Genomic DNA, 27,141 nt, shown 5'->3' on the forward strand with positions numbered 1-27,141 from the left:
TATAAATTATGAATATGCTGATAAATCAGCCAGGGACACCTGCATTTCTCCGGGTCCCACACTAACTATTTCATTTCTTCTACCCTTTCACTCTCACCGTACTCCCGACACACACACACACACATTTAGATCTGTGTTTACGACCCCAGCCGACCGGTAAGCATTCTTTTTATTCGTTTGATTTTGTATGAATTTGGGAATAATAAATTTATTGAAGATCGTTTGACTGGGGACAATTTGTCTGATTTCACTGAAATGGTTTTGGATTGTGATCTGAGTTTGTCGAAGTTTTATAGTTTCGTTTACTTGAGTTATTTTCTTTCTTTCTTTTTTTCCGTTTTTTTTTTGGTTTTATTTTAGTACGGAAAAAATTGAAATGCTTGTTAAGTTGTTAACTTATTGTGTCCTTGATTGGTATAGCAAAGTTGCTCCAATGCTGGGTTTTTTTCTTTCAGTTGATCTTGATTATGAGCGTTGCCAGTTTTTTTATGCACTATACTGTGGCTTTTTGGGTTTGGCTGTAATATTTCTCTGCATTGTATCCTTTTAAGATATATTGTCATATAAAAGAGCGAGTTTTAATTTGGATTTTCTCTCAGGTTTGTTTCGAGTTAAGGCTGATGGCAGCAGTGGATGCTGAAAAACCTCTCAGTGGACAAATTACGTGTGGTTCTTTGCTACAGCAGTTGCAGGCAATTCACTGTTGAATTCTTTGCATTTACAGTTTTCTCAATCTTTATATTGTAGTACAAACCAGAAGCTTAAACAAATTTTTTTTTGCAATGCAGCAAATTTGGGATGAAGTTGGTGAGAGTGACAGTGACCGAGACAAAATGCTCCTTCAGTTAGAGCAAGAGTGCTTGAATGTGTACAAGAGAAAGGTTGATCACGCTGTGAAATCAAGGGCGTTCCTTCTTCAGACATTGGCAGATGCTAGAGTTGAACTCACCAATCTCCTGTCAGCACTTGGAGAGAAGAGTTATGTTGGAGTAGTGAGTAGTTGCCCTACATGCATATGGGAAGAAATTATGAAATTCGGGGAGCTATAGTGACGAGCACTGTGAATGTAGCAAAATAAAATTTGCTCAAGTTTGTTTCTGTAGATTTTTAATAGTATCTTATTTTGTTCCTTGGTTTCTTTTGCAGCCTGAGAAAACTTCAGGATCAATTAAGGAACAGCTTGCAGCTATAGCACCTGCATTAGAAAAACTATGGAACCAGAAAGATGAACGGATGAAAGAGTTTTCTGATGTTCAATCTCAAATACAGAAGATATGTGCAGAAATTGCTGGAGTTAGTGGGCCAGAGGAGAGTCCTGCAGTCGATGAGTCTGACCTATCCCTAAAAAAATTAGATGAGTTTCATGCTCAGCTCCAAGACCTTCAAAAAGAAAAGGTGAAGTCTTTCTCTTACTAGAAATCTGTTGCTAGTGCATGTGAGGCTGATTTGTAACTAGCAAGATTATCATGCTTCATTCTACATAATTTTGCAGAGTGAGAGATTGCACAAGGTCCTTGAGTTTGTGAACACCGTGCATGATCTTTGTGCCGTCCTTGGCTTGGACTTCTTCCATACTGTCACTGAAGTTCATCCAAGTTTGAATGACTCTGCAGGTGTACAGTCTAAAAGCATAAGCAACGACACACTAGCTAGATTGTCAGAGACTGTCTTATCACTAAAGGAAGATAAGAAGCAGAGGTTTAAAGAAGGTAACTATATAAGTACCAAGCTGATTTTTATGTGAGACCTTTGACATAAATTTTCACACACATTTATATTGTGTCATGATTTCATGTTATAAGCACATTCTCTTACTCTATTGATGTTCTTGCACACCATATAAATCACAAAAACTGCTATCTTCAATTAGCAATAGGAATTTGTGGCATGACATGATTCATTCTACTAGTTCCATATCATTTATTTCTTGGAAAAGCAGTGACTAAGGCTCACATACTGTGTGTCAATTGGACATGTATCCATCCATGGTCATCTCCTTGAATCTAAGATCTTTTGTTATGACAATCATCTGCACAATTATGTCCTTTGAATTTGTTATATTTACAGGTTCAAGAATTAGCGACCCAGCTCGTTGATCTCTGGAATTTGATGGATACTCCCGAAGAAGAACGAAGCCTGTTTGATCACGTTACTTGTAATATTTCAGCTTCAGTGGTTGAAGTTATCATTTCTGGGGCTCTTGCTCTGCAAGTCATTGAACAGGTACCTGTTATTAAAATTAAATTTGAGTATATGATATCAATTGTTCGCTGATTCAGTCATTTTTATTTTGCGAAGACTGAGGTGGAAGTTGACAGGCTTGATCAACTAAAAGCTAGCAGAATGAAGGAAATTGCTTTCAAGAAGCAGGCTGAACTTGAGGAGATATTTGCCCATGCTCATGTTGAGATAGATACAGAGGCTGCTCAAGCTAAAATTTTGGAACTCATTGATTCTGGGAATATAGAGCCTGCAGATTTATTGGCTGACATGGATAATCAGATAGTGAAAGCAAAAGAAGAGGCTTTGAGTAGAAAAGAAATATTGGATAAGGTCGAGAAGTGGATGTCAACTTGTGAAGAAGAAAGCTGGCTTGAAGACTACAATAGGGTAATTAATTTTTTATCCCCCCTTCTCAACCACCACCACCACCACGGAAAATGGCATCCTATTCCAACACACACTTCATCCTTTTGTGGGAAACCCCGAAACAGTAGCTGGAGTTATACATGCGTAGCTTGTGCAATCAGAAATTTACTGCACTACTCGTCTTCACAATCAATTTTGAAAATTTTAAAAACTCATTTGATGTCTGCTGCCAACATCTCCAGGTCCCATGATTTGTTGACATGCCCTAACATAACAATTATTTTGTCATTCTTGTTTAAAGATTGATTGGTTTGTTATTACAAAATGGCATGGAGTGACCTTGTGCACACTTGGCATTATCGTGCCTCTGATAGTTCACTGGTGAAACAGGATGAGAATAAGTATAATGCTAGCAGAGGTGCACACTTAAATTTGAAGAGGGCTGAAAAGGCTCGAATCTTGGTTAACAAGATTCCAGGTACAGTACTGTACTGATCCTTACTTTCGGATTGATTTGCACAGTGTGTTGTTTTTTGGTAAAAAGGGAAGCTGATACTAAAATTCTACAATGCATTTTTACTTTTTTATCAAAGAGCTAAATCTTATTTTCATCATTCCGTAATATATTATACTATGTTCCTTTCACATGCAAATTAGATGATACCTTTGATTGTAGATATACTATAACTTTAATTGTTTCGAGGAGTTCACAAAGTCTAGGTGCATAATAAAAAAACTCTAAACATGTATATTTTTCAGAACCGGAGAGCATTATTTTTGTTTGATGATGTTTATCTGCTTATTGGAAAAACTTCCACTGGTCATACGCCCATCCTCGATGCTTATCTTTTTTGTTGTATATGTACTATGTAGCTATTGTTGACACGTTGATGGCTAAAACCCATACATGGGAACAAGATCGTGGCATAACATTTGCTTATGATGGTGTTCCTCTTCTTGCCATGCTAGACGAGTATGTAATGCTCAGACATGATAGGGAAGTGGAGAAGAAGAGGTTGAGGGTAAGTCAATATTGTCCATATATATCACTACTTAGAGCATGTTTGGCTAAGCTTAAAAGGTTTACCTGTAATTAAATGAGTTTTTCAATAAGTAACTCTTTTATTGATTGAAATTGGAAGTTATGTATTTTATAAGTAACTTTTTTTTACTTAAAAATGTAATTTAAACATGTATGGAACCACATTGCTACTTAAAAGTAACTTCTTCTTATTTTTATTCTTAGCCAAACGTGCTCAGGCTGTTCATCTTTTCACATGATTTTAAGCTCTAGGTTATTCTTAAATAAGAATTCATTATCAATAGATTCTGCATCTGGTCTTTGCAGGATCAGAAAAAGTTCCAGGAACAGTCGAGTAAAGAACCAGAACCAGTGCTTGGTTCAACACCAAGCATAACTCGGCAGCTTAGTACCAAGAAGGTAGTAGGTCCACGAGCAAATGGGAGCACGAATGGGACTACTAGCAGACGACTCTCTCTTAACGCCCATCAAAATGGTTCCAGATCAATAAATAGAGACAGGAAGAGAGACTCTATGCCAGCTGCTCCTGTGAACCATGTCGCCATGTCAAAAGAGGATGCAGTATCTCACATTTCCACCGTGGAGCCTGTTCCAAGTACACCATAAAGTATTTGAAACTCGTAGAGTAGCTGCTACTTTCTTTATGTATCTTCGAGAAATCAGCTGTTGTCAGTTGCTGTAAGAGGATGTAACTTGTTAGATAAAGAGTAATTTCCATAGTAGAGACTGAATTAGCTGTTTGTGTTATATTCGAGTTAGTGAGAAGCTCTTGAGTTTCTGCTCGTTGTGCGACATGACCGCAATTCAAAATCAATCTTTTAAGGCACGATGGATGAACAGTATTTAATAGGATTGAACAATTGAAGGGGTACTTTTTTCCCCTCTTCTAGTGAAGCGTTACCAACTGATAAATTTGTTACTAACAATGTACTCATAAAAATGTGTTACATTTATTTATTAATTAATCAAGAAATTTCCTCTAAATTAAGAGTAATGTTACGTAGCTCTAGTGGAAATATAATTTCAATCTAAACGACGTTACTTGATAGGTTAAAGGAAATGCAAAATTAAATGAGTTATTTAATTTTAAGTGGGGTCAAACTGTATTAGGGTAATTAGCAAAAAAGTCCATATCTTTCAATATTATTATGCAAAATGTCATTTCCTTTCATTTTTTGGTATTTTTATCTTTCATTGCGAAAAATATTATTTTCATCCAATTTTTCAATAAAAAAAATATAAAATAACAAATATGAACTCATATTTAAATAAAACCAAAAAGAAAAGAAAAGAAAAATTAAATAACAAATTGCGGTCATACATCCAAACTTTTTAAAAGGGTAATTAGCACAAAACGTTCATACATTTCAATATTATTATACAATACGTCTCTACCTTTCATTTTTTGCTATTTTCACATTTCATTACGGAAATCATTATTTTCATTCATTTTTTTAATCAAAAGTTGTAAAATGATGAATATACCCTTTCATTTAAATAAAAGAAAAATAAACAACAAGTTGTAACTATACTCTCAAATTTTTCAAAAAAGTATAAATAAATTTCAAATAAATAATTAAAAACAAGCTTTTGTTTTATTTAAATAGGGGGTATATTAATCACTTTACAGCTTTTAATTGACAAAAAGGATGAGAACGATTTCTTAATGAAAATGTGAAAATAAGGGTGAAAATGTCAAAAATAAAAGTTGTGGACGTTTTGCACAATAATATTGAAAGTTAGAGATGTTTTGTTCTAATTTTTCTATTAATAATTTATTTGTATTCATTTGTAGTACTTTAAAAAGTTTGGAGGTATAATTACAATTTGTTATTTAATTTGTTCTTTTTTTGTTTTTATTTAAATATGAGTGTATATTTATTATTTAATATTTAATATTTTATATTATTAAGAAAATAGAAGAAAATGACATTTTTCAAAGTTAAAAATAGGAAAAAAAATGTTAAAAAATAAAAGATAAAAACGTTTTGTGATAATTACTCCCAAAGTAATTATAAGTTTCCAATTCCATCCCATTTTGATGCCTTTGGAAACACGATACGAGTATGACTTTCATATTTCGCGTTTGTAGCAATAACTAATAGCAGCCCCACACCCGCCGGCGATCTCCGACTACTCGATGGCTGCTGACAATGAACCGGCAAAGCTCCTTTTACCTTACCTTCAAAGAGCCGATGAGTTGCAGAAACACGAACCCCTCGTCGCTTACTACTGTAATACTCTATTTTTCTCCCGATCTTTTCGTTTAAACCTTAGTAATTAAGAAAATTTGAAAAAGTTTTCTCCTAATTTTGAGATACAGTGTTTTGATTAAAAATCGTCATTGAGTGGGGATTTTTTGACAGGTCGATTGTATGCGATGGAACGAGGTTTGAAGATTCCTCAGAGCGAGCGTACCAAAACCACCAACTCTTTACTTGTTTCCCTCATGAAACAACTCGAGAAGGTTCCTTTTTTCTTTTATTTTTTATGTCTAGATGATTCATTTTGACTTCCTGTTGATTAATTGTTTATGATCAGGGTAAGTTAAAATATAAGCTTATGATTTGAAGTTACGTGTTCTTGTTTAGGTTTGTAATTATGGTATATGTAGATTGCAAAAGCATTATATTTTGGTTGTATACATTTGTATATGTACATTAAAATTATTTAGCTAGATTTATCTGGTTATAGCTAGGTTTTCTTATGAGTATGTTTTTGATGATTCATTATTTTTTTTTTGCAATTCTTCTGATTTGAGTGTGGCCATGTTTTATGGATATAATCTTGTTTTCATAGTAATGCGGTTTAAAACTTAAATTTATGGGTGATATACAGCAATGCAGCAATAACATTATTTAAAAATTAGCTTTCTGTTGTCTCATGTTTTTGTTCTTTTGCAGGATAAGAAGTCATTGACGTTAGGGCCTGATGACCATCTACATCTGGAGGGTTTTGCCTTGAATGTCTTTGCAAAAGCTGATAAGCAAGATCGAGCTGGGCGAGCTGATTTGTATGAGAAAATTCCCACAACTTTTTAAGCAATTATATTTGTTTCATATGGTTCTTGAGCTGTCATGGTAATTAATGGATTTTGTGCTATCTTAATGTAGACCATATTTAAGACCATGCTTGCTTAATGTGGGTTGTGGGTAGAACTGGAAATATAAAGTACACACATCGACTGGTCTGATTGTGATAGAAGAAGGTGCAGTAGTAATAATGGAGGGTACTAAGCTTTTTAGTGCCCATTTCTGCACACCTTTAAAAAGGGGGAAAATTAATAAAAACACTAATATGACTAAAGTGACCAGAGTAAAATATGTTGGGGGGGGGGGGGGGGTTGGAGAAAAAAAAAATTGTGGGGGGGGGGGGGGGGGATTCCTTATAACCAAGGTTCAGATTTTATATTTGCATGGAAATATATTGATTTTGCCCACTTCAAAAATTTAGGAAAGAACATGTGTAATTTCAGAGCTTTATATTCGACAAAACCCATTGTGTTTCACCTTGCTTATGGATTAATTGAAACTATTAAACATTTTCTTTAAATCTACTATCAATATCAGAAACATTTTTCTTCTACATATGATAAAAGTGGGTAATATTTGGGATAGTGCTTACATGTTTTCAATATGACAAGGCTGTTGCCGAATTTAAAACTATTCTGAACAGATTTCATAGAATCTTTCCAAGTTTACTTTTTCTGAAACTTATGTTGGAAACATGAGTTTAAACCAAGACCATGGTTACTGGGGTCTAATTATTAATCACTTCAGATAAACATGGCTTTCTGGTTACCATGGGTGATATGGTTCATTAACTTACCTAAGAGTAGCTGCACAAGACCCAAATTAAAAGGTACTATTGTCTGGCAGTTGCTTTTTGTTTGGTTCTCCCATTATGTGGGTGCCATGGTTGTTTAGAAGTCTCCATGAATAGATGAAGAGGTTCCCCTGCCCCCACGAAGCCACTTATGAAATCAGGGGAATGAATGGAAAGAAGCAATAATTTTGATGGCTTCTTGTATTCTTCCGTTCACGTGCGAGTCATTTCCGTAGCAGAGGTTTTTAAGTTTGTAACTTGTTGGCACTTCTAGGAGTTATACTTCAAGATACCTCATCCTTGTTCCTTTTGCCATATAACTTCCTAGCTTTACCATATGATATGGATACACACAACTTGTGCTGCAGACTTTGGAGTGCACATTGATAAGCTTTATTGTACCTAGACCTAATTCACAGTTTCTACTATTTTGTTGGGAATTAAATATTTTTAAATGCTGCTAAATATTCCCCCCCCCCCCCCCCCCCCCCCCCTCCTTCTTTCTCTTTTTTTTTTTTTTTTTTGCCATAAAAGAAAGGAGAAAGCCCATACCAGGTCCTCCTGGGGGCGATGAAGATCTATCGGTGCCATCAAGGACGTCAAGTGGTGAACATGTAAATTTTATTCCCTATGAGTTGCTACAATTAATTCACTGATGCGGTATAGTGTCATGGATGGATATAATTTCCTCACTAAAAGATGAAGTAAAACTGGAATCGTGGAGCTAACAAGTGGGAATTGTGCCAATCCCTTGCCTTGTTTTATGATATTTGAAAATGTTTCGTCTATTTCACCCTATTAATGAGTTGGTAATGCATTATGATAGTTGAGGTAAACTAGGAAGTGCTAATGCAATTGTTTAGATGGCCTATGACATTGTGTATGAGTGCAAGTGGCTGCGTTTGGAAATTCGGTACGGAATCAAAATAATATATAATCTTCTAACCTCAGTTCTGCAAAAAAAATGTTTTCGTATTTGCTTGGCAGTGTTCTAGAAGTTACTGTTCCGTAATTTTATGCTTATTGTTAAATGAATTAATGCCATGGAGGTTGCTATAGTTGTCTCAATAAATGCCTTTTTATGTGGAAGATATGGTTTTTGATAAGACGACAAGATAAAGAAATAAATACTTAATTTTAAAAGTTCCAGACACTCACTAAGGATCCACTGTAAACATTTATGGTAATTCTGTCTACTCTCTTTCAGGATCTTGATCCAAGCTCAAATGATTTTGCTGTCAGAACTGAAGCAGGCATAACAGATCCTGCTACAAGAGCTGCACCAGAATCCAATTCATTTTCTGAGTCATATGATAAAGTCAAGTCGCAGCATTCTACAAACATTTCTCCATCAGCATCAAATATCCCACTATCGCCTCCTTCGAACATGTCACCACCACCTCAATATCCTACTGATGACGCTTACCACCAGCCACCTCACTATCCTACTGATGACTCTTACCACCAGCCACCTCAATATCCTAATGATGACTCCTACCACCAGCCACCTCAATATCATAATGATGACACTTACCACCAGCCACCTCACTATCCTACTGATGACTCTTACCACCAGCCACCTCAATATCCTAATGATGACTCCTACCACCAGCCACCTCAATATCATAATGATGACACTTACCACCAGCCACCTCACTATCCTACTGATGACTCTTACCACCAGCCACCTCAATATCCTACCGATGACACTTACCACCAGCCACCTTCAAGCAACAGAACAGAACATTCTCCTTATTCTCATCAGCCGTATCATCCTCCACCCTACCATCAAGAACCAAAGCAGCACTTACCGCAACAGTACCATCCTCACGACGTTCCCCCATACTCATATCCTAATTTCCAGTCATACCCTAGTTTTACCGAAAGTAGCCTTCCTACAGCTCCATCTCATTATCCTTCCCACCATCAAGGCTCTGATACTTCATATTCCAATTCTTCTCCGCTTAACACCGTCAACTCTCCATCAACTACTCAATACAATTCTAGTGGCAGGAACGGGGGCGTTTCAGAAACTTTACCAGCTGCTGCTGCTACACAATCATACCAATATGACAGCAATTACCAGCCTTCACCAGAGAAAATTGCTGAAGCGCACAAGGCTGCAAGATTCGCGGTTGGGGCTCTCGCGTTTGATGAGGTTTCTGTTGCGGTCGACCACCTTAAGAAATCACTTGAATTATTGACAAATCCATCAGCTGGGCAATAGATCTTGTTTTATTTTACTTCCCTTGCCTCTTTCCATGATTTTATTTGTAAAGATGTGTCTGTTTCACAAATATGTTTCCTATGTTTGAATCATGATTGGGGGTGATCACAGAGTGTGTAACTTGAATTTGTTGCGTTTGGGGTGAAATTTAGAAGTTGCATTTCTCAGTTTGTGTCCTGCCAGACAAATAAGGGGATTATGCCCTGAAAACTACCACCGTTGATTTCCTCTTCTCCAGCACTCGGTAAATTTATTTCAAAAATTCTCTCCCCCCGTCTCCTACCATTAAGGCAAATTATATTTAAACTGTATTTAGACATAGAGAATGTTTGATGGAATGCTGAACTATACAGAGGATTAGGAAAGATAATTCTTTATCGTTGTCATAGGGTCGTGACTAATGGTCCTGTACCAGCAAGAAGCTGAAGGGCGGCCTCTGCCGGGATTTTCATTCAAAACAACTAATCTAAGATTATCTTTAATTTGAATTTCAAGAATTTAGACAAACAGGCCATTAAATGATATCCCAATTCTCTCAATTCCTATCTCCCTAACATTTCTATTCAGTAGCCGACAGTAAATAATTAATCTAAATGGAAGTATAAACAAGAGAGGCAAAGTCTTCACATATACATATCTATTAATGCCATAGCATACAACTAAAGTCGAAGGATAATGGAAATAGAAGAAACCATGGAGAAAGATGAAGCAGCTCTCACCTTTACATCAGATCTCCGTGTTACAAATGAAATAATCTGCAACTGTTACACGTCTAAATCTACTCAAAAGAATATAACTGGAGGGAATAACACACAGGGCTACACCTACACAACAATTGTACATATTGCATCCTCGTACACATTAGCACTGATGATAGTTTCACCCTTCCTATATGCAGGGACTAGGCAATCCTAAATCTTTTTGCAGATGCCAAATCACTGCTGATTATAATCCAGGAATCTACACAAACGATTTGAGTATCTTGAAGCTTGTAACCATGGAACGCGGGCAACAAATGTCCTTTCCTGAGTTGTACATTCACGTATGGCAATATCACGGTCTTCAGCATAGTGGATATCACTGACTGCAAATTATTAGAATTTAGTAGGTTATGTGATCAACAGAAAGGAACAGAATCTTCTAATCCAACCCACAAAATCAAAAACCATGAAAACGAGAGAGTACATCAACAAACCAAGTTTTGTTTCTGACTTCAAATACAAAAGTAAAATCCCTCAAAATATCTTTGATCTGCCGTCAAAATAACTCATTTATGCAGAATAAACACAATGAGACAGCCAAGAGCTCAGCTGCTGAAGGCTAATCTATTTTTAAAGTTTAGGCAACTTCTAAATAGTTTATTCAGCCAAATTGACAAGCCAGCAAGAATGCCTGTCAGGAATTTACTGTCAACTAATACCTCAAGGAATAGATGACAATAAGCAGAAATAAGCCGGGAGTACTGGTACCAAATGATGAATGACATTTGGGTGGGGTGGGGGGTGTTGTGTTGATGATAACCCTTTTCTCGACTGAAATTTATTTTTCTATATAGAACATTAGGAATTTCAGTATATGTGCTATCTACAAGATTATTCACATTTCATTAAATGTTCCGATGTATCATTGGTATGAGACTCAATGTCACGAAGTGTGATATTTGTTTGACCATTTTATCAATTCAACCAATTTTTTTGTCTGTCCAACAGGGACCATAGAAATGGTTCTACCAAAATGAGGCAGTAAGAATGAAAGATACAGTAACTTGAAATTCATTTGGATAACATCCCATCTCGATTGGGTAGGATACATAATGGTGGCGTGTGTATGGCAGCAAGAATGTGTGATGCATCTCAGTCGTTCAAATTACGAAGGCATAGTCTGATGCTTCTAAGGTTCTACAAACATTATATGATGATCAGATTTACCCGCTGAAATCAAGGAATCAAACAATGAACTAATATACCTGGACTAGACGCATGTGCAAGTCACCAATTTTGCTCCACTTAAGAGACATGCTGAATTGATTTAACTTCACTCTACCAAATAGAGTGTTCCCTGAAATTTCAGCAGATATTGAAGCACTAATGACCTACAGCAAAACAAAATTCATCACTTCCACCTGTTGGTGACATTAAGATTTGACGTGATAAGAGCAATAGAGTGACAGAACTAAAATAAATCCAACTGACAAACCAGGTTAAGTCAAAGTTCCTTTCAAATTAAATCAACCAATATGTCATGTGCCAGATACAAAAGGTTGTTGATTCAAGTGATTTAACACCTTTGGCTCTCCATGCCCGGGAAAAGAAAAAGTAGAGCATGATAGTTTAGACATCACAGGTGTTTCACTAAACGTACCATTGAAAAGCCTGCAACTGGAATTACTTCTCCCGCATCCAAAACATCAATCACCACATCCAAGGGAATTGTTACATCAATCTGCTGCTTTTCGATTTTAATAGTTGGTAGAGAAGATACAGAAATATTCAGGTTAATTTCATCATTCGGATACATCTTGTACAACTGCGGAATAATAAACCTCCAACTAGCTGTGTTCAAGAGAGATTGATCTGATATGTTGTCAACAATCCAATGCATCTTCTTTGCCTGAAAAGAATAACAAACTTTTATTATCTCATTATCAAATGGTTGTCTTGAAATTGACAATTCTATTATGCGATCCAGCAAAAAATATTAGACCCTATGGATCAGGTAGCTTGGCACATTTGGTTGATGAATCAGATAGTATTATACAATATTAAAGGGAAAAAAAGAAGCTAAAAGAAGGGATCAGCGTCTACTTTGGTTCGTTGTTCTGAAGCACCCCTATACACTGGACCATTGACAGAAGAAATTTCCATTCCAATTTTGCAGTTGTATTCATCCTCTTTGTCAAATTCAATTACAACATGATCGAAAACAGAGGCAATAGATTGCTCAGTGAGAAAAGGACACAATCTCTAACCTATGCTTTGTAATATAATAGACACAAAACAAGCTTGAGCTTGTACAAATTTAGAAAACGTGTCTTTTACTCTTCACAATATAGTAAAAGAAGCTGCAGGAGTGACCTCCTGATCCCGACCCCAACCCCCCACTCTTGGTATATTTTCTATACCATTTTCTAGAATCCACCAGTCTGTCTTGGATAAAGACACCCCAACTTTTTAAATAATTTGCTCTTCTTCCCTATTTTATATGTCTACTTTATCCTTTCAAAAAATAGATCCAAATTTCAAATCCAGTCGACTAATTAAAATAATAAAATTAGAAAAATACTTTGAAGTAGACTGCTGATGCAGATTTAAGAACACCTTCATGCAATGAGATCCTGGCCATCTTATCTACTTCCCTGTAGGAGAATGAAGCTTGTAAAGTTTTATGATAGTGGTTGGAAACTATAATTTTATCCTTGGCAGATAACAACCCATCTATTTCGACATCAAGTGATGATTCACTCAACTTTGGGTCATCAACAAATGTAATGTTCATGGAAGCAATATTAGTTATTGGAACTTCTTTAGGAAGAGATTGCAATACAGAATCAAGCTTTACAATTCCACCTTTTATTTTCTTGGAAACAGCATTTTCAACAGCAGAAACAATTTTACCCTCAAAGGCATCCACCAACCTGAAAAATGGGAGGTGAATCACAAAATGAATACGAATTGTCATGAAAAGTAAGTAAAAGAAAATATATATAACTAGCCCATTCACAGATAGAAAGGAGAGTAACCAAAAACAAAAATTAGGCTTAACTGCTAACATGTTTCCCAGATAAATTTGTCATCGACAAAGAAAATAGTTTCAAAGTGCACCTCGAGGAGGTATTTACATTTCATCTTATGATCAAAATTCATGATGTTCATCTAGGATTTGCATGAGCACAGATAATGCTATGGACAAAATAAAATGTCATATTGGATAATTTCAATTTCCAACTGGCACCAAGAATCAGCATATTTAGCCATGAGGTAAACAGATGTTTATGCAATTAGGTCCTGGCATGACACCGATTACCTATTACTTCCTCATCAATAATTAAATGTATAATTAAAACATAATCTACAAACTCAGCTGGGTGAACACAGAAGTTGTAAAGCAAAAGGATTCCTCACAGGTTCAAAGAATCTATACGTTTAACATTCTAAGGCTCCGTTTTAGCCTCATTTTTTGGGAGAATTGATTTTGTAGTAGAGATTTTTTTGAAGAACGTGTAGTTAAAAAGTAGGATTTTTTTTTTTTTTGTTTCTGTGCAAAATTATTTTATTGAAAGAATGTGTGGTCGAAAATGAGGTTGGAAAAAAAAAAGAGTTTTTTGATAATGTGGCTCAAATAGATGCTAAATCATTAGCTCAAATTCCCAACTATAGAAACAACAAAACCAAGGAAAATTGCCATAGTTCAGAAACATGAAAACGATACCCTTGATAAACCAACGATGCTCCACCATCCAACTTTATAGATATATCTTTCACATTACATCCACAGTCCTGAACAGACAGCATAAGAGATCCTTGTAGATTCTTCAGACTGAGGGTAAGCCCAATGTCCATATCTTCAACCTTAGAAGTAGCAAAATACATCAATTTCCATCGGAGAATATATTAATTGGAGATGATGTCATGATTTCACAAAAGAAGCAAAATTATTGTAAAAATATTTATGATATTAGAAGTTTAAAGTTTGGAGTTTAGAGTCTAGGGTTCTATCACTATCAAGAGTTGCACAACAAGCTGATTAAAACTAAAGAAACAAGTTTTGTCAGGTTTATGTTTCTAAGAATTCAAGGACTTAACTTCCATAAAAAGTTTCTAACGAGGATCATTATATGGAGCTGCAAAATCTAAACTCTAAATGTAAAATAGAACAGAATAGAAAATGTAAGATTGAAACAAGCACTTGAAGCGGAAGTGTTATACTGACAAATGTGTTAAGAATTCTCAACTTTCATAAAAACAGATCATATACATCATTTTGAAGCACTTTGACAACTCTGGAATCTCGTAAAATTATGAGATGAGGAACTAAACTTCATTGTTTTTGCTGCAATGGTAACTGCTTTCCAATCCGTAATACAATCAACATACTTTGAGACATACACCTACATCTTAGTAAATATGCCTATTTTAATTAGTAAAATATCCATTGAGCTTCAGCCTGGCCATTAATGTGATTGGCTATTGTTAGGCTGTGACAGGTTTTCAGAAACATAAATCACAAATACTGCTACTAGTTCTCTCTCCTCCCTCCACACCAAAATCTGCCAAGACCCAACATACAAACTTACAGATGCATGCAGTACATATTATTGCACATAATGACAACAGACTAATCCTGATACCAAATAATTTGAAGTAGGCTGCATGAATCCTTTTCCTCCACTTCTTTCAATTCAATGCTACATGCCTACGTCTATAGCTAATTGCAATACATCATTCATAAACATAACATGTCATAATAAATTTTGATACGTCTCTCCCTCTTCTAACCTATTCTACTAGGATCACATCATTCTAGTGAACAAGAGATTTTTTTAAGTCTACAAAAAAAGTCCTCACTGCCTAAGTCGCATATCTGTTAATTTATCCCCAATTGGTGTACCTTTATTTATTGGCATATATTCGCATTTACTATTGCATCTGTTTTAACATCGCTACAAATTCATCTCAATATCACGATTTCGAGTATTTTCATTTTATCAGCATTCTCAGTATTTTACTTGGAATCATAGAATTTATTCATTTTTCTCGCTTCACACTACACATCAATAATTTTCCATCCTAGATGGACTCTTCACTGAAATTCAACTCTGTGCAATCAACTTTTGGCATCTAAAATGAACAAAAATTACGGCCATTCGAAGTTACCTTCCTATTAATTTGAAATTCACTCAATAAAATATTCAAAAGAAACGATGACTCATTAGATAATTAGAGTGAGGTTCCACGTATACCTTTCAAGACTCCACAAATTATACATGCATTCATAAACTGCATACCCGAATTGTGGCACTTCCTTGATCCGAAACAGCAATAGGAATCAACCAAGTGCTATATGAATACTTCCAATTCATACTTAGATTCGCGGTGGCCCCAGAAACAGCTATGAGTATACCATTATCATCAGTTTTCACGGTTGAAGAAATCACATCGATCCTTTCCATAGTAATATTCGAAAGAACCATATGAACTTTACCCACAATTGGGATTTTAACTGCCTTCTCGATCTTGGGCAGGTAAAGTGGAAGCAACGAAGACTCTGCCTTTTCTATCAACAAATCCTTGAGAAAATCAAGGCCCTTATTCGATATGTCTACTGTAATGTACCCTTCCTGATCATTTGATCGAACATGGGTATAGCAAAAACTAATTAAAAAAAATATTACAAAAATGAAAATTGATCGTGCCATGAAAAAAAAACCCAGGTGAGAAAAATGGGGTTTACTAGACTGGAGTGTCAATTACATTCTTGGAATTGTTTTTTAGAGTTCGAAAATGAGAATAACGTGCAGGGTTAGGTGGATTGCGTAGGTAGGTAGGTAGAAGCATCGTGACTGGCGTCGGCTGGTGTTTTGGCAAATATAGCAGGCAAGACAATCAAGGTGTTGACAATCTTACGGTAAAACTGAAAAAGAAGAAAATGAAATGAATAAAAAGGACGATGAGAAATGAGCAGAGGAAATACAGAGACTTTTATTGAAATTGGATAAATTTCATCAGTCGTCATTTAACTTTGATTGAAATTCAATTTGGTTGCTCAATTTTAACATATCTTATTTAATTTATAGACTTCACTTTTTATTTACCTATCGTCCCCAAACTGCTAATAGTAACAATTGTGATATATTGCATAGCAATTACGTGAAAGATCAGTTCGAGACTTCAATTAGAAATGGACTTTGGTGTCCACGTCACCTCCCATTTTAAATGCAACTAAAGAAATGGAGAAAGTAGACAACCATCTAAAGTAACAACATATTTGATACAATAATTTTTATGATCGGTTATGTTAATAAGTCATACACTTCGGTATAAGGCAAGACAACATCCATATAAGATTACGTTACTAGAGCATTAACCACCACAAATGAGTACACGAACAAAAATATGTGAAGACGGTAAAATGATCCCCTGATGACATACAAATACTATAGCTCCCTCGACACTCAATGGTCAGGAATTTCTATGTATTAGAAAACATAAAGATAGATACGCTTAAGAATGGCACTCTAAGCAATACAATAATCAAAGTATGTTCATATTTCTAAAGAACTTAAATACTATTCATATTTTAAAAATAAAGGCTGAACCCCCATCCTACATTTACCATACCTCTTATCTTGCCAAAAATTGACAAATGAGAAATTCAATCGAAGAAGATGTCTGTACTTGTTTGGCTAATTTTTTAATTACTCATAATTTATGAGTAAAAAGTAAATGAAATAAATTTTAAAATGAGTAGTTATAACACTACCAATTTTAGTTGGAAACGAACTTCTAATGTGAAATGAGAGTAGAAGAAAAGATCAATGACGACGTTGAAGAGTTGATTATATTTGAACTCGATTTAACGTTTCTTTCCTTTCAAAATTTCGTTTTGCTAATCAATAGTGTATTCTGAATCTTCATCATCATCATCACAATAATAATAATAAAGAGGATTTTCTTCCATATTTAATGAATATTGTCGTAATGCCTGCAGCAGAAACGACAATTTGGACGGACAAATCTTGGTGGTGCCGTGGGTTTTCGGTTGATTTGCTTCTTTTAAATTATTCAAACACAGAAATTTGTTCAATCAGCTACTCCAATTCCACAATTCAACTCGCTGATTCCAGTCGTAAAGGTAAACAAATTTTCCTCCTTTAAATTTGATGCAATCGCAGTTTTCTTATAGCCAGTAAACGAGTAATTATGTGTTTTGACGGTATAAATATATACGTGTATATGAGCTAATTCCGAAGCAGTAGTTCTTACTCATTGACCTTTTTTCTTACTCAGTAAATATTACATTCTCTGATTTAAGAGTTATTAGATATATTTTTCAGTTATGCTATTTGTTTTTTTTTTTTTTTTTGGGTAGAATTTTAGGTTTTTCCAACTAAGGTTTATTGAAATGATATCTTGTTAGTCAATACACTACCAAAAAGGTTGTTTCTTGCTTGGATTAAAGGGACAAGAATGGTCCTTTCCGTCTTGCTATAATTTTGGTGCACTTTTTCGTGACTTCATGATCTAAAACTACTTTTTTCTAATTAACTTGTTGAACTTTTCGTTGCATCAATGTGCAATATTGTGTATCCTTGTTACTAATAAATCCATGTGATCTATAGCACGCGTAAAAAGGGTTGTCTGTCCTCGGTATAGCTGATAGGATGATTGTGCTCAGATAAGAGCTTCTTAGTAATGCTAACAATTCCACCATCTTATTCTTCAGACGAATGGCCGCTTCTAGAGACCCGTGGATGAGGGAATATAATGAAGCTGTAAAACTTGCTGATGACATCACTGATATGATATCTGAGAAGAGTTCATTTCCCACCACAGGGCAAGAAACTCAGCGACATTCATCTGCAATACGGAGGAAAATTACCATACTTAGCACCAGACTCGATAGCCTAGAGTCTCTTCTGTCAAAGCTTCCTGCAAAGCAGCCTTTGTAAGTCATCTCTATTGAACTTGCCATTGGATAAGGATGTTGATGTACAATGTTAAAATGATCAAATTGTTATCCAATGTATCTTCTTTGTCTTATGATTCACTTGCTAAATATGTCCAATCCTCAACCTACCTGTACCTCTCATTTGTCCATTTGTTTCCTCTTTGTGATTTCTCCAAGCATGTTTAGATACTCGATCCTTATGGTTCATTTGTATATGTAATCTCCAAGCATATTTGTCTATTATGTTTTTTTTTAATGTTTGTAAAACCCGTTATTTCTTATATGCAGGACACAGAAAGAAATGAATCGTCGCAAGGACATGGTTGCAAATTTAAGATCAAAAGTAAACCAGATGGCTTCCACATTGAATATGTCAAACTTCACAAAGAGGGACAGCTTGCTTGGGCCAGAAAGTAAGTCGGTTGAAGCAATGAGTAGAACAGCAGGCCTTGACAACGCTGGGTTTGTCGGTCTTCAATGTCAAATTATGAAAGGTTATTTTCTGTAAAGATTTTAAAGTTTATATTCTCCTCCTTTTTAATCAATTGTTTCTCTTATGCATATCATCCTTTGTTCGCTTTCTATGCAGAACAAGATGAGGATCTTGAGAAATTGGAGGAGACAGTGATCAGCGCCAAACATATAGCATTGGCAGTCAATGAGGAGCTTGATCTGCATACAAGACTAATCGTGCGTGTCTTATTTTTATCTCACTAACCCAGTTTTATTATCTTCTGAAATCACTGATTTTTGAGTTCATGTCTGTTTGATATATTCCTAGCAGGATAGTTTGGACCAACATGTTGATATTACAGAATCCCGACTACAGGTGATAATTTCTAGTCTCATCATATTATTAGAAAACCTTGTTGAGCTACTGCATGTGTTCTTGGCGTAAAATCACTGAGATGAGCACCATAATTTTTGGCACGAATTTTTCTCAATCTTCGAGCATTTGAATCCTCTTAGTTGGATGATCAAAATAATGCTTGATGCTATTGTTTACAAGGATTCATGTCATAAGATGTCAGGTTCTTTGAACTTCGGACTGCCCTCACGTAACTTCTTCGGTGTATAATTAATCAGAATGAAAGGAGTACAATCTTTATTGTATTAGCGTGTTTTTCTAATTTAACCCTGATTTTTTGGTTCTTCTGTAATGATAACAGCGAGTGCAGAGGAAGCTTGCATTTCTAAATAAACGCACAAAAGGTGGCTGCTCCTGCTTGTGCCTACTTGTTTCAGTTATTGGGATTGTCGTTTTGGTTGCTGTAGTACACATGCTGATCAAATGTTTATAATACAGAACACGAAAGAACCGTTATTGAAAACACACAAGTTTTCCCCTTTTTCTTCTTCTTTTTTTTTTTTTTTTTTTGGTGGTTTTTGGCAATCGTAAAATGATCAATTTATTATGTAAAAGAAGTAAACGTTCTTACTATATCCAAACACATTGCTCTTGTAAAGTAGAGGCAAAAAGATGTCTAATATATTTTTTCAAGTCATTATACGAATCACAGCACAGTTAGCTTGCTTCACTAACCTTACGTGCAAAAGAGAGAAAAGCCTTAGAAGAGTTGAGCAAAACCATGATTATAATTCAGTAGTTACATTGCAAGTTGCATCTCCATGTCTGAATTAGTAGTTATGAAAACAAAGAAATCACTCTCAGAACACAGGAGAGAAATCCAATAACAATTAAAAGTGGGAGAAAATCATCCACAATTTCATTGAGATGATTTAATACAACAGGAATTGATTTTTCCGCAGAAATAAAAAATAAATAATTAGTCAATAGATCTTTGTTCAGGTTCGTCTATCTCTGTCTCCGGTTTGAGGGGTGGGGGGATGTTCTTCGCTATAACTACCAAAATTTAGAATCTGAAACTAGGATCCACATCCATCGCCCAAGTAAATTTTGCCAGGAGAGACTTGTTGAATATCTGCATCAGTGCGAAACACAATTAGTTCACAAGTAACCCATTAAGAGGACGGGGAAGAAATGAAAACTAATCCACCAGAAATTCAAGTTTTCACCTTCTCGATAGGAACTTCATGACGTTTGCACCATGCAACTGTTATTCGAGGATCAAGGTAGTTAATCTTTGAAGTGCCCAATGCTACAGTTTTCAAATCCTCTTTGGTCTCCTTGTCTCGTTCCATTTTTTCAATCTTTGCATTTGTTTGAGCTATCTTTTTCTCTAATCTGCACGTCGTTTCACTATTAGCTACATGATAACTAACACAGAATAACTTAACAATTAGGAGGAAATGTAATTACGCTTCGGGGTTTAGATTCCTTTTTGTTTTCCCATCAGCGCTCTTCAACGGGGGCTTTCCTTTCTTTGCCCTAACCAAATCTGTCGTCAACTCTTCCAAAACAACCTACATACAATAACTAAGTCAAGTTATACACAAGACGTAAATGTTACATCATAAAATTCCCAGACAAGTAACTAGTATTCAGTCCTCACACGACAGTACTGTAAGTTACTTCCAAATAAATTTTCACATTTTATTTATTTTTCACTTGAAAGTGGGCAAAAAGTAAACCGTCTTCTTTTTTTTGGCTATAACTTAGCCAAACATTGCTTTATAGTGACCTAGGCTTGCAACAAGCATCCGATGTTTAGAAGTTCGTTTTTCAACCAGTCAATATAAGTCGTGGTGAACACAAGAATGATCCATCAATGCTCAACTTGAGCAGTGACATCCTCGAATTGGCATCTAACTTTTGCGCTCATAATATTTTAGTAACATCAATTGCATGCAGGGATTAATTAGATTTAGAAGTCATCTATTACCTTTAATTCCTCTATCTTTTCATTCAAACGCAACATCTGGGCACTGTGGGACTTTGAGACAGTACGTTGATGATTACAAATGATTGCAACCTACACAAGAAATACAAATAGAATCACTCTCAACCAAACATGAAAAAAAAAGATGTCATCAGACATTTAGAGTTTAAAATCTTTACCTCCTTGTTTGCATGTTGATAAACAACTATATTCTCAGCTACGTCTCCAGCCTTTGTGTCCTTACTCAACTGCACCAATAATAACAAATTAAACAAATGCTGAATAGAAAAATTAAAATGTGGAATAGAACATTCAGTTAAGGAATACACTTTGTGCCATGAATAAATTTCATTCACTAACTCACAGCATGTAAATTTGTTGCAAATACAGATTAATAACTTCAATTATTTGCCAAATTAAGAATGTCTTGAGCTACGTAAATAGGTGCATCAATTTATAGGAGAGATAAATGTAGCCCGCTAAAAAACTTGAAAGTTCAGTTCTAATTTTTGTAACTGCTATTAGTTTTTGATAGACCATCAAGAGTAAGCACAAATTAATTTTTGTAACAAATTATTAAAGTTCATTATCATTTAGATCTTGTATCAACTTTCGAATTTTTGGATGCAGCCTGCACACATAATCACTTCTCCTCATCTCTTCTATGTTTACCACAGACATTCAGCATATGAACTGATATTAACTTGGAGACTATAAATCCCAGTGTTGAATCTTACCATCTCATCCAGGGTTATTGATGCATTGTATGTACGGAAAACTTTTGCTGTCAGACCAGGCATGAGTTCCTTCAAATGAGCATTTAGTTTACTGGTATCAAGCTTGTCAAAAAGATCATCAGCAGCCTTTTTGCCTGAACGTAATACAGATAATATTTAAATGTGCAAATATAAATTATCAAATAAATATACAGAAGACCATCTACTGACCACTCCGGAACTGTTGGATCGCCTTGAAGACAGCAGATTCAACTTCTACCTCATTTTGATACCTGATAGAATCTTTACCAAGGAAATCAAACTGCAAACACAAACAGATATGCAGTCAGGGTGAAAAAAATCTTTCATGGTTACTATTTTCTATAAGAATCTTAATTCTCAGAACTGTCAACAGTGTAGTAGAAGAAATTGTTTCAACACTCATTTTTTCCTCAGCATCCATCAAACTCGTGAATCTTACAAGGAAAATCTAAAACATAGACATTTGAGAAATAGTTATACTATACATAAATCCACTACCTTCAAAATATTTGGAGGCATTGGTTCTACGTTTTCTACTTTCAACGTGCAGCAACCAACCGTATCAGCTTCATCATCATCCTGTGACATACTAAAAAGTGATGAGAAGTTGCATCGTCTCATATTATTTGTCAAGGGGAAACAACTGTAGAATATGCATAATTAAGAACATGTAGTTGGATCATAATAACTGTGCTTTGCAAATAAATTCCTCTCATCTCCGCAAAGTTTGCAGTAAGTTGACAGCAAGAGTAAACTTTGTCAGATGCTATTAAATGAATCTTAATTCCAGTTCTACCTATAAGTTGAATGAAATGGCAAAAAACAATTTGGAAACAAGCCTTAGTTTGTTGTCATTGCTCAGGAAGTTCTCAAACAATTAAAAATGCATTGTATGGGATGATAAAAACTAAAAACCATAGACCTTATACCTTCTCGTTGCCTGCCCTAAGAGCTAGTTTGTCAATAAGATAGGTAGCAACCGCAATCTGCTTCTTTGTAGGATCTTTACTTGCAAAATCTTTGGTATAAGATGCTCTTATACCTTGTATGTAGTCCTTCAGTCAATAGCAAAGAAATATTTATAATAAGTTAGTCCTACTTTATTAAAGACAGATGATACACGTCGAAGATGTCTATTGGTTAACTACATCTTCAATACCTTCAAAAGTCTTGATTTCTCGTATTTCTCCTTGTCACTTTGCCCTTTCAGGGTGCTGCTTGCTGCAAGGAATACATATTTGATTTCCTTTGGATTGATTGGATCATTCCAAAATGCTAACCATGTCACGGTATTGTCATGCCTTATTTCTTTCCAGCTGCCAATTATTAAATTCTTAATGTTACCTCTTCAAATCAATGCCATTTTAATCTAAAAAATCACCGGCCATTTTCCTGATCTTCAAAAGAGAAAACTAATAAGCAGGAAGAAGAACCTTTCACCAGGGATAGGACACTCCGGAATTGGAGCATCCTTTCCAATATTTATAGTGATGTCGCTAGGACGTATGCGTCTTTTAAGCTTCCCCATCTGTTCAACGCTTTTCTCTCATTAGAACTCTAATATTGCCACCAATTATCATATAAAGAGCAAGAACATAACAAAACAGGAAATTTTAGATGAACTTTAGGTCTCCACTGCTAGCAGAAAGATGTTTAATATACCTTTGGATGCTCTCCACGGCCTCGGAATAATCCAGGCGGTTCAACCCTGAAGTTCCCAACCTGCAAATGACATCGTTGCTAGATACCTCAGACGTGCATCAGAAGAAAGTCACATTAAACTAGTCTACATCGCTATCAGCTAATAACAATGTATTTGATAAAATAGGACACCATGAAAATTGCAAAAGATGAATATAACTATGTTGAACCCTCATCATTTATGCTTCATTAAGAACTAAAGCCAGCTGCACTTCAAAATATTTACCGTTAAGCACATGACCCCATACACATCTTTAGCATTATCAAAATGTTGCAGCTATAATTCTTGATATCTATAAAATATATTTCCTGGTTTGAAGAAAACAAACATGAAAATATACAAAACCGGCTAAAAATGGATAATTCATTACAACTTTGCTTTTTTCACTAATCATTAGCTCTGCAAATTTATAAAATATGCTTCTCTCCAGCTTAATAAAAGTTGCACAGAACACTTTTAAATTGAGACTTCCAAGGCTTTACTGCCGCATTACAAATAGGCAGGATAATATTAAATTATATGCAAAGAAAAGAGGAACAAAAACTTATTCCCCCAAGACATATTTTTACCAGTCAATGAAGAAATATTGAGAATGTTCTACAAGCAACAAAAGCTATGTTTATATCAAACTGTTGAAACCAAACATAAGTTCCCCTGCCCCCTCCCACCCCCTAAAAAAGAGATGAAAAATACAAAAAGTTAGAAAAATACAAAAAAGAGATGAAATTCAACACGATGTAGATGCCACACCTTCTCTTTGACTCCATCAACAATAGCCCACATATACTTCTCCTCTTGCTTCATCTTCTCTTCTTTTATGACCTTCTTCTCCTGCCAAAACAGTAAAGTTCAAATTAGCCGTTGTTCTTATTAGAACATGTCTGCCAATTAATCCACTCTGTAACAGCACCTATTCATATACAAAGTATACAACTAAAGAATTTAGTTTATTTTAGAAACACATAATATTCTAACTGTTCTAGAGCACACAAGCTAGAACAGTAATTGAAGAGGCCCCCCAAAGAAAATTATAAGTTACTAGAAAACAATGCAAAAAAAGATATTTATTTCTATCTATATAGCAAAACTATACCAATAAATTACTTCATAGCAAGTAACTTTATGATTATCATAAGAAGTTTGTAACTTATGAATTACAATAGTCAATAGCCCAGGCATGTAACAGAGTATGTGTGATGGTTGGACAAACTATATAAGTTAATGAGTTAAATATATGCCAGCACTAACACAAGTCTTCCTAATTCAGGTAACATCATAACCAGTCCCTTTCTTTTCCATGTCACAACATATGATAGAATATTCCAAAGTTTAAATGTGAAAACTAAATCTTAAAATACCGAGAGTCTAGCCAAGCTGTCCAAGAGACACATATGTTTTCCTTAGAAATTATGTACACCTTGAAGGCAAAGACAACAAAGAGCTTGACATCGGGCACTGAATAACTACATAAATTCATTGCAATGCGAATACATTGAAAGGCAGCAGAAGCCATATAAGGGTATTGCTTATTGTGTCAGAGGTACTATGTAGAAATCTGATTCAAGACAGAGATATCTCCAAGAAACATCATGGTAACCCTTAGCTTATAACAGAAAGATTGTTGAACGTAAAATCTTCAACAGTTACAATAGGAAACACAACGTATTGTAGTTAAAGTAGATATAAAATCCGTTACTTTAGCTGTCAAAACTCACATGTAAGACAATCAGTGTCTAACAGATAACAAGCAAACTAGTTGATATTGACATATGGTTATCAGCTTGATTTTCAAAATCGTCCCTTATATGTCACGTACAGAAAGTATTGACAAATGTTTAACTTACTTCTGTAGTCATCTGTTTCTTTTTCTCCTTTTCTTTCTGATGCCATTCATATATTGGGGTGAAATCACAGTCTTCCAAGTTTTGAATAATGTGATTTTTTCCCAGTATTTTCCTCCAGTCACTCATGAAATTTTCTTTGAACTTAGGTTTGTTCATGTATTCCGTATCTAACATCACTGCGAACATCGTGGCCACCTAGAAAAGAAAATGGAAAAACATTGCAAGGCTTGGAGCAATTAGAGGACATATTTTTTAAAGATATAAACACAATGAACTAAAAGAAAAGCTAGTAACCGTGTGTGTTGCGAGAGAGAGAGAGAGAGAGAGTGATATTCACCTCCTCCTGTTCGGGTGTTAAGTTCACTGGCTTCCCCTTGTAGAGCATCTTAACCCCATGAGACTGGTATGGAGGTGGAAATATCACACCATTGTGAATCAAGGTAGTCCATTTCTGCCCTTCACCAGAGCCTGGAGGAACCTTTGATGACTTGGAGTACTGAGATTTTTTCACCACCTTCTTCGAATTCTTATTTGTTTTATTAAGTGAAGAAGAAACAACTTTTGTTACTTTCTTAATGGCTGATATTTTCTTATCTGAAGCGGCAGGCTTCTTCATTCTCTGAGATATGGGAATATGGTCATCATCGTCATCCTCTACCTTTGGCTCTGCTTTGACAGATGCTTGCTTATTATTAATAAGCACTGACGCATTGGAAATTTTATGCTTTTTTATTGAAGATTGCCCAGCAGAATTTACCTCACTGGCAGGTCTCTTACTTAAGATGGTTGAAGGTTTCTTCGAACCACTGTCTTGTAAGGGAGACCCATTCTGGTTATTTTTTGCAGCAAGGTGCATTTTTTCATCAGAATCATAGGACTTTCTAGTAGAAGACCCGACATTAGACTTCAATTGGACCTTATGTGACAAAGGCTTTTCATCATCTGAATCTTCTTGTTTGGGGATGCTTGGCTTTTGACCCAAACGTGAAGCATTGGAACCTTTGCTGGCATTGTTCGAGTTGTTCTTTGATAAGCTAGTAGAAAGCCTAGCACTAAGTGGTTTATCATCTTCCGAATCCTCAGAGTCATTTGGTTCAGCAGCAGGCCCAGTTGAAGGCTTCTCCACCTTCATCAGTCGATTAACATTTTCCGAACGTACCGTCACCGAAGGTTTCCGATTTGCCTCTGGAGACCTCAGTGGAGATGCCTTAGAAGATGAGTTAGATGCTTCAGGGCTACGAATGGGTGATTTGACAGGCGGTGCGCTGCTACGAGTTTGCAGCAGCCTCAGTGTTGGCGTTTGAGGTAATTACGAATGACAGAGCGCTACAGCGATGTCATCATGGCGGCATCACAGTGCCGCTTGGGAAGGTCCTTCGATGGCGCCTTCTTGTCTTTCGACGGGATTGGGGAAAAAACTGATAGAGAATGAAAAGAGAGAAGGAGAAGGAAAATGGTAGAGAGAGAAAAAATAAGGAAAAATAATTAGGATTTGAAAATGAAATGTTAAATATGTAGATTTAATTTAATTAAGGATACAGTTATTAGTGTTTATTTAAATAATTAATTTTTTTTTTTTTTGAATAGTGAAACATCCAACATGATTTTTGAATATTGAATTTTTAAAGTAGGGTGGGGTGTAATTTCCACTATTTTTAAAGTTTGAACAATGAGGCCTATTAAGAT

The 27,141-nt window shown here is 35.4% G+C and overlaps 5 protein-coding genes across 6 annotated transcripts; 3 read left to right on the forward strand and 2 right to left on the reverse strand.

Annotated features, from left to right (window-relative positions):
* Window positions 1-361: 361 nt before the first annotated feature.
* Window positions 362-4,423, forward strand: LOC111368806 (65-kDa microtubule-associated protein 1-like). Its single transcript, XM_022990266.1, has 10 exons — window positions 362-520; window positions 600-692; window positions 789-992; window positions 1,147-1,395; window positions 1,493-1,721; window positions 2,081-2,223; window positions 2,299-2,610; window positions 2,980-3,067; window positions 3,463-3,611; window positions 3,938-4,423. The coding sequence occupies exons 1-10, from the start codon at window positions 377-379 to the stop codon at window positions 4,235-4,237; spliced, it is 1,911 nt and encodes a 636-aa protein (XP_022846034.1). The 5' UTR covers window positions 362-376; the 3' UTR covers window positions 4,238-4,423.
* Window positions 4,424-5,672: 1,249 nt separating this feature from the next.
* Window positions 5,673-9,850, forward strand: LOC111368342 (protein HOMOLOG OF MAMMALIAN LYST-INTERACTING PROTEIN 5). Its single transcript, XM_022989572.1, has 8 exons — window positions 5,673-5,865; window positions 5,998-6,098; window positions 6,535-6,669; window positions 6,788-6,946; window positions 7,411-7,548; window positions 7,785-7,854; window positions 7,982-8,070; window positions 8,664-9,850. The coding sequence occupies exons 1-8, from the start codon at window positions 5,772-5,774 to the stop codon at window positions 9,681-9,683; spliced, it is 1,806 nt and encodes a 601-aa protein (XP_022845340.1). The 5' UTR covers window positions 5,673-5,771; the 3' UTR covers window positions 9,684-9,850.
* Window positions 9,851-10,286: 436 nt separating this feature from the next.
* Window positions 10,287-16,352, reverse strand: LOC111368808 (putative BPI/LBP family protein At1g04970). Of its 2 annotated transcripts, XM_022990270.1 has the most exons (7): window positions 15,688-16,352; window positions 14,112-14,251; window positions 13,150-13,317; window positions 12,966-13,038; window positions 12,045-12,293; window positions 11,650-11,775; window positions 10,287-10,767 (listed from the first exon to the last, which is right to left on the reverse strand). In XM_022990270.1, the coding sequence occupies exons 1-7, from the start codon at window positions 16,096-16,098 to the stop codon at window positions 10,585-10,587; spliced, it is 1,350 nt and encodes a 449-aa protein (XP_022846038.1). In that variant the 5' UTR covers window positions 16,099-16,352; the 3' UTR covers window positions 10,287-10,584. The 2 variants fall into 2 exon arrangements, with proteins under 2 accessions (XP_022846038.1, XP_022846036.1); XM_022990268.1 differs by having other exon boundaries at window positions 12,966-13,317.
* An 807-nt stretch (window positions 16,353-17,159) lies between these two features.
* Window positions 17,160-19,864, forward strand: LOC111368809 (syntaxin-52-like). Its single transcript, XM_022990271.1, has 6 exons — window positions 17,160-17,534; window positions 18,126-18,347; window positions 18,639-18,844; window positions 18,940-19,040; window positions 19,135-19,179; window positions 19,520-19,864. Exons 2-6 carry the CDS (start codon window positions 18,130-18,132, stop codon window positions 19,649-19,651), a joined length of 702 nt encoding a protein of 233 aa, XP_022846039.1. The 5' UTR covers window positions 17,160-17,534; window positions 18,126-18,129; the 3' UTR covers window positions 19,652-19,864.
* A 63-nt stretch (window positions 19,865-19,927) lies between these two features.
* Window positions 19,928-26,713, reverse strand: LOC111368807 (DNA topoisomerase 1 beta-like). The gene is made up of 15 exons (XM_022990267.1): window positions 25,793-26,713; window positions 25,456-25,650; window positions 24,362-24,442; window positions 23,572-23,631; window positions 23,343-23,437; window positions 23,069-23,225; window positions 22,839-22,964; window positions 22,408-22,488; window positions 22,099-22,189; window positions 21,889-22,022; window positions 21,331-21,399; window positions 21,155-21,244; window positions 20,632-20,735; window positions 20,388-20,556; window positions 19,928-20,293 (listed from the first exon to the last, which is right to left on the reverse strand). Exons 1-15 carry the CDS (start codon window positions 26,585-26,587, stop codon window positions 20,225-20,227), a joined length of 2,316 nt encoding a protein of 771 aa, XP_022846035.1. The 5' UTR covers window positions 26,588-26,713; the 3' UTR covers window positions 19,928-20,224.
* Between the last annotated feature and the right edge of the window lie 428 nt (window positions 26,714-27,141).

Source organism: Olea europaea, chromosome 19 (genome assembly GCF_002742605.1).
Source record: "Olea europaea var. sylvestris chromosome 19, O_europaea_v1, whole genome shotgun sequence".
NCBI lineage: Eukaryota > Viridiplantae > Streptophyta > Magnoliopsida > Lamiales > Oleaceae > Olea > Olea europaea.